This window comes from Panicum virgatum, chromosome 3N, assembly GCF_016808335.1.
Source record: "Panicum virgatum strain AP13 chromosome 3N, P.virgatum_v5, whole genome shotgun sequence".
Classification (NCBI taxonomy): domain Eukaryota; kingdom Viridiplantae; phylum Streptophyta; class Magnoliopsida; order Poales; family Poaceae; genus Panicum; species Panicum virgatum.
Genome location: NC_053147.1, coordinates 53,101,071 through 53,106,979, shown reverse-complemented (window position 1 = coordinate 53,106,979; position 5,909 = coordinate 53,101,071). Strand labels below are relative to the sequence as shown.

Below are 5,909 nucleotides of genomic sequence, written 5' to 3'. Positions count from 1 at the left end.
ATTTGATCATGTATAGCTTGCTCCACTGTGTATATGACATCATCTGAGTTAAGCTATTTTGATTTGAAAATCTGAAAACATGATCACCCTGTCTTGGCTACTAGCATGTTAGGGCGTGTTGATGTGCTTTGCTATCTTATTCATGCTAGTGTAGCCTTTTGTTCAGCAATTTATATTTGAAATGGTCTAAATCTGAAAAAAAAAATTGCTTGAACTGTTCTTGAAATGGATTGAAAAGATCCAGGTGGGATTGCTTGTCGCACTGATCGAGCTTTCAGGATGGCTCACTTTGCACTTGTGAGAACCCGGGCAAGGCTGTGCATGACTGAAACGAGTGCTTTAAGCTTCTGATTGTCTTTTGGCATAGGCTTGGTCTCGTTGCTAAGTAAAGCATGACAAGCTTTCAACCCCTAGCATTAAGAATTGATTGCTATAAATTTGATTGAAAAATGGATGTTGGCAACTTGTTTTGGCTGCTTTGGCTCACCTGTATGAGTTTGATTAGCACTGCTTTTCATTTTCTACTTGTTAGTGCTAGATCATGGGTGATACTTTTATTTCTCCTAAACTGAACTTGCCTAGCTCTAGACTGATTTGATATACCCTGTTGAGCTAGATGCAGGTCTTGTTTATGGATGCACACGTGCTTGTGACTAGATGTTGCTCATATCCTTGTATCTCTGAATACTTTCACTTACACCTCCTGCATTGCATTCATTGCATAGCATCTGTTCAGGGGAAGTTTCAGCTTCAGGGGGAGCTTTAGGTCTTTCTAGGCTTGATGTGTGCATGTGCCAACAAGGGGGAGAATTTTGAGAGAAGTGATCGAACAAGGGGGAGAATTTTGAGAGAAGTGATCGAACAAGGGGGAGACTTGTTTGATTTTTGAAAAACTTGTTGTGCACAGGGCTTTGAGAGTGCATCATTTTGGGAGAGTTGCACTTGTGAGAGGGAAAAGCTTTGCTTGAGGAGTTTCTGATTTGCTCTTGGCTCCTGGTTTTCCTCGTTTTCCCTCTGCTTCTTGCATGACTGCATCGAGCGTTAACTCTGTCTTTGAGGAGTCATGTTTTGGCTTTTGATCGATTGCGTCGAGCCTTTGCCCTTGTCTTAGGGGATCGATTTTGCTTGAGTAAGTGACTGTTCTTGCCTTTCTAAGCCTTTCGTCACTTGCTTGTGCTTCTTTGTTCTTTTCTGGTTTCACTTCTCTTGGTTCGTTTGTGGTGTGTTGACAATGCACTCATCAAGGGGGAGATTGAGGAATGTGAGTACTCTATCCTGCCTGTGACGAGTGAATTGTCAACCGTGCGGTGTGATCGTGCGCTTGGTCTTTGGATTGCAGGTACACGGGCGTCGAGTGTCGACGCGGAGCTGTCGTGGAGGTGCTGTGGCCGATGGACCGTGCGGTGGACGGCGGTGAAGGGCAGCCGGGACCGGAGCTCGGACCGGGCGACAGCTACGGTGTCCACTCCTGGATCGAGGGCGCAAGCGGCGACGGAAGGCGGGTTTCTTGGTTTGCGCCACAAAACCATGGAGGCGGACGACGGTTGAAGACGCCTAGTCGTGGAGGCACGGGCGTCGGTCTCGGGACTGACGGAGGCGATGGGCGTCGACGGCATCTAGGGCCTCGCTGCGGGCGAGGAGGTGACGGGCGTCGGGCGGCGTCTAGGGCCGTCAGGAGGCCGAGGCGGGAACGGCGTCTAGGGCCACGGCGTGGAGGCGGGAATCTTCCCGCGCGTGAGGTTTTGGCGGTTTTCTCAAAACCGGCCACCTACCCGGGTTTCGCGGACCCTCCAAAACTGCGGACCGGATCTTTGTCGACGTGGCGGCATCGCAGCAAAGACTTCGAGTCGAAGAAAGAAGCTGCGGCGTCGATCGAGGTTATACAGCAGGGTGCTGCTGACCCGACCGGTCTGACCGGTCCCCTGGACCGGTCTGGCCGCAGCAGCCGGGTATAAATACCCCTACCAGCCCGTGGCTGGTGGAGAGTCTCTTGAGTCTTTTGTTTTCTCTGTGTTTTTCCTTTTCCCCTACCCCTGCTCTAGGTTAGGGCCAAGGACTCCAACGCAAAGAGAGTTTAGATTATAGCTATTCGAGTTTAGATTATAGCTATTCTCTTCTATCTAGTGGGTGGATGATGGGCGGATGGCTCTAGCTGTTGTATAGGTGAATTCCTCTTAGAATTAATGGATGAAATTTGTTTGCAATTCACTTGCGTGTGCTAAGCATCTCGTCCTCCCCTTCTCTCTTGCGTTTTGGGTTCAATTCTCCTCTTTTATTGTGTTCTTTGTTTGGAGGAGAACAACCCTTGATTTCGTGGTTTGATAAACTCTTTGGAACGATTCCTATGGATATAGCCTAGTGCCAAACCCCCTGGAATCATGAGTTCTCACGAATTGGCGATTTTGTGTTCTTGAGAAAACCCCAATCCTCTTTGATCTTTCCTCGATTTCTCTCGATCCGTGAATCTTTTGGGTGAGATCTTTTGGGGATATGTTCACGGGGTAGTTACGAAGCTTTCCTCCAAGTTTGGTTGGATTTGGACTTCATTTACTCAAGATTTGACATTTGGAGCTTTGTTGGCGGGCTGTCTGGGAGCGACCGGTCTGACCGGTCTAGAGTTTGAATTCCCAGCCCGACCGGTCTGTGCAACCGGTCTGACCGGTCTCTGCAGTTTAGTTCTGCGTTTCGACTCGCTTTGCTTCCGCGCTGCGACCTGGGTCTTCTGCTTCGATATAGCTTGTCCATAGCTATTCTCGCTGACCTAGGTTCGAGGGCTTGCGGTGATTTTGGGACATAGGCCGATGTTTCAGATTTCAGAAAAAAATTTGATCGGCTCCCATTCACCCCCCTCTGGTCGCCAGTTTCAGTCCCTCGGATTACTTTATTGAAAGTTGTTTGGGCATTATTGGAGGTTTTGGCTCTGCATAATCAGTTTACTTGCAGCTAGAGCATCTCCAAGTGTTCTCTATCCGTCTTTCCTATTCTTATATTTTTTAGAAAAAAGAAAAAAACTCTCTCCAATAGTTCCCTATCCTAATTTTCCATCTCCTAACAATTGGCATATTGCCCATCTTTATGCGTAAAGATGCGCACAACCCCGTGACTCCTGATCAGCCTCCTGGCGGCTGATTTTTCTTCGGCACTTTTTTTTACCATAATTTTTCTTTTTTGGGAGTAAAAATAGGGAACTATTGGAGATGGATTTTCTTTGCCTTCCTATACCTATTTGAGGAGTTGGCAAACAACAAGTTTGGGGGAAAAAATATTAGGAACTCTTCGAGACGCTCAATGCAAGTGGGTACTATTGGTGTTTTTGGATCAGCTAATTAATTACGATAGCATGCTACTCTAGTTCATTTCTCCTCTCAAATTATTTACACATAATACCATTCTAGTTTATTTTACCAACTTTTTGGATCGACCCAATGACATAAAAATTACCTAACTTGTATCCCTTGCAGCCTGTTTCCATGAAATTTCCGTGAGAGGGCCGGGACTTCGTTCCTGGTGAAACAAGCGCGTTCTTTGTCCCCATTGTAGATAAGATAAGCTCATTAAACCAACAAGTCTGGCTGCCGAGCCAATAGACGAATCGCTCATCTGGAGGAAGGTGTCTGCAGGGAAAGAAAAGGAGGATCCAAGAAGCAAGGTCAGTGCTCTGACTTCTAATCAGGTTATTATGATTTTTCGTGAACTGTCATCATAGTATTAACTAGTTCATTCTTGTAATTACACTTGATCGGCAGATTAATTGTACTCTGTGTCTCTGTCATTCTCTGCCTACTGCCTAGGATGGTCGATACAGTGGGCGCCGTTACAAAGGTCATCGAAGTTGCGCTCAAGATCAACAAAGCGGCAGACACGGCGAAGCAGAACGAAGTATGCCAGCAGATAAAAGACAGCGTTGATATTGTCAGTAAGACGTTGTCGCAGCACAAGAACAACACGGAGCTGATGAACGACTTGGCGGTGGCCGCCGCACTTGAGGCCCTTGACGAAACCCTTGGCGAGGCCTTGAAGCTCGTCATGGAGTGCCAGCAGGAGAGCAGGTTCGTGTGCCTTCGTCTCTACACGGCCGGGAACCTGTCCCAGCAGTTGATCAAGGCCGAGCAGCGAATATCCAGTAAGAACATGGACGCCATGTTTGCCATCATGGGCTTCCTTTTGCCTAAAGAATTTAATCAAGACAACTCTGATACTCCTTCCCGGCAGGTATGGCTCATGGACAACTTACACAATTTGCATCGCACTACTAGTCTTTCAGAGTGCTCTACTGGTATTCGTTCAGCTCCTGGAGGGCCATTAGATTAGTAGCGTGCAAAGAAGGCTTGATGGGGAGAGCTGTGAATCTGTGATTAATCATGTTCAAGCCTTTGTTTTCTACATTCTGTTCATTTGGCTTGTCAGACAAGCAACCAACAGTATTTTTCTCTCATACCAAATCAGCACCAGCCATCAGCTACCAGCCAGCCAGTAGAATTTTTTTTTAATAACAAATCAGCACTAGCCACCAGCCACAACAAAGCGAACGGAGTAGTTTCTCCGACTATTTCATCAATGGCTCAGTGATTGCAGGTGGCCACCCTACCACCGTTGAACCCAAGAGAGTGCCATTTAAAGTAATCATGACTCATAGTGAAAAATAATTTCCTTTTTTTCTGTCATGTCACACCAAACTTGACACGGTCGAGGTTCCTTAAGAATTTTCAGGTTTATTCTTCCGGCATTTTCAGGTTTATTCTTCCGGCAGACAAGGGCCCGGGCCTTCTAATAATTTCAAAATTACACTCACTGCATGCGCGCGCACACCTCATATATGCATGTACACACCCACTGCTTATCCAAAACGGGGTGACCGCGCAACCGGTATAATATACAGCCGGCCATAAATTAGTCGTGTCCTATTTCAAATTTGATCAAAAAAATGCTTCCAAACACTGCTACAAAAAAAATATGAACCGCGACCTTTAAAAAGACCCACAGAGACTGGCATAATTTTGAACCGTCTCAGTTAATGCCTACGATTAACTGAGACGGTCATTTTTAATTAACTGAGGCGGTTACAAAAAACCGCCTCGCAAAAACGATTAACAAAGACGGGCGCTTTAAAAAGTCCGCCTCAGTTAATAAACATTAATCGAGGCGGTTGTTTTAACATAAACGTCTCGGTTAATATATTAACCGAAGCGGACATGCTATAAGGCCCGCCTCGGATAATACTAGCCCATCTCAGAGCCCAGACAGCCCACAACAGCCCACTAGCACATCCAGCATATAAAAGCAAGATGAAACCCTAAATCACAACTCCCTCCCTCACCCCCGCAGCCACCCAACGGCCTCCCTCCCTCTCCTCTACCTCGCTCTCTCCTCCCTCCCTACCAGACCTCTTGACAGCAGTGGGCTTTTCCCTTTTTTTTAATTTTCTTATTTGATTAACGAAGGCAGGCAGCAAAACCACCTCGGAAAAAAAGGTCATTTACCGTGACCTCTCATCCGAGGCGGTTGCGAAAACCGCCTCGGTTAATCAATTTTGCCTTCCTCGGTTAAGAATTCAGTAGTAGTGAAAGCACATGTAATCATCATAAGGCTGGAATATACAGTATTAGGCCATGTCCCTTCAACAAAGATACAAATTTGTACTCCCTCCGTTTCAATTTATAAATCGTTTGATTTTTTGGCACTAAGTTTGACCACTTGTCTTATTCAAAAAAAAATTGTGCAAATATAGTCAAATTTAAGTCATTTTTGAAGAACTCGTATTGATAAGGCAAGCCACAACAAAAAAAGTGATACTTTGCATAGATTTTTGAATAACCCAAGTGCTCAAACTTGAGGTTAAAAAAGTCAAATGACCGATAATTTAAAACGGAGGGAGTATGTTATTACCCCACCTCAAATAGTATGGAAGA

At 45.8% G+C, this 5,909-nt stretch overlaps 1 protein-coding gene across 2 annotated transcripts; it reads left to right on the top strand.

Annotated features, from left to right (window-relative positions):
* The first annotated feature begins 3,499 nt into the window (after positions 1 to 3,499).
* LOC120663349 lies at positions 3,500 to 4,619 on the top strand. 2 transcript variants are annotated; one of them, XM_039942151.1, is made up of 2 exons: positions 3,500 to 3,649; positions 3,792 to 4,619. In XM_039942151.1, exon 2 carries the CDS (start codon positions 3,793 to 3,795, stop codon positions 4,309 to 4,311), a length of 519 nt encoding a protein of 172 aa, XP_039798085.1. In that variant the 5' UTR covers positions 3,500 to 3,649; position 3,792; the 3' UTR covers positions 4,312 to 4,619. The 2 variants fall into 2 exon arrangements, with proteins under 2 accessions (XP_039798085.1, XP_039798086.1); XM_039942152.1 differs by having other exon boundaries at positions 3,500 to 3,673.
* The last annotated feature ends 1,290 nt before the right edge of the window (positions 4,620 to 5,909 follow it).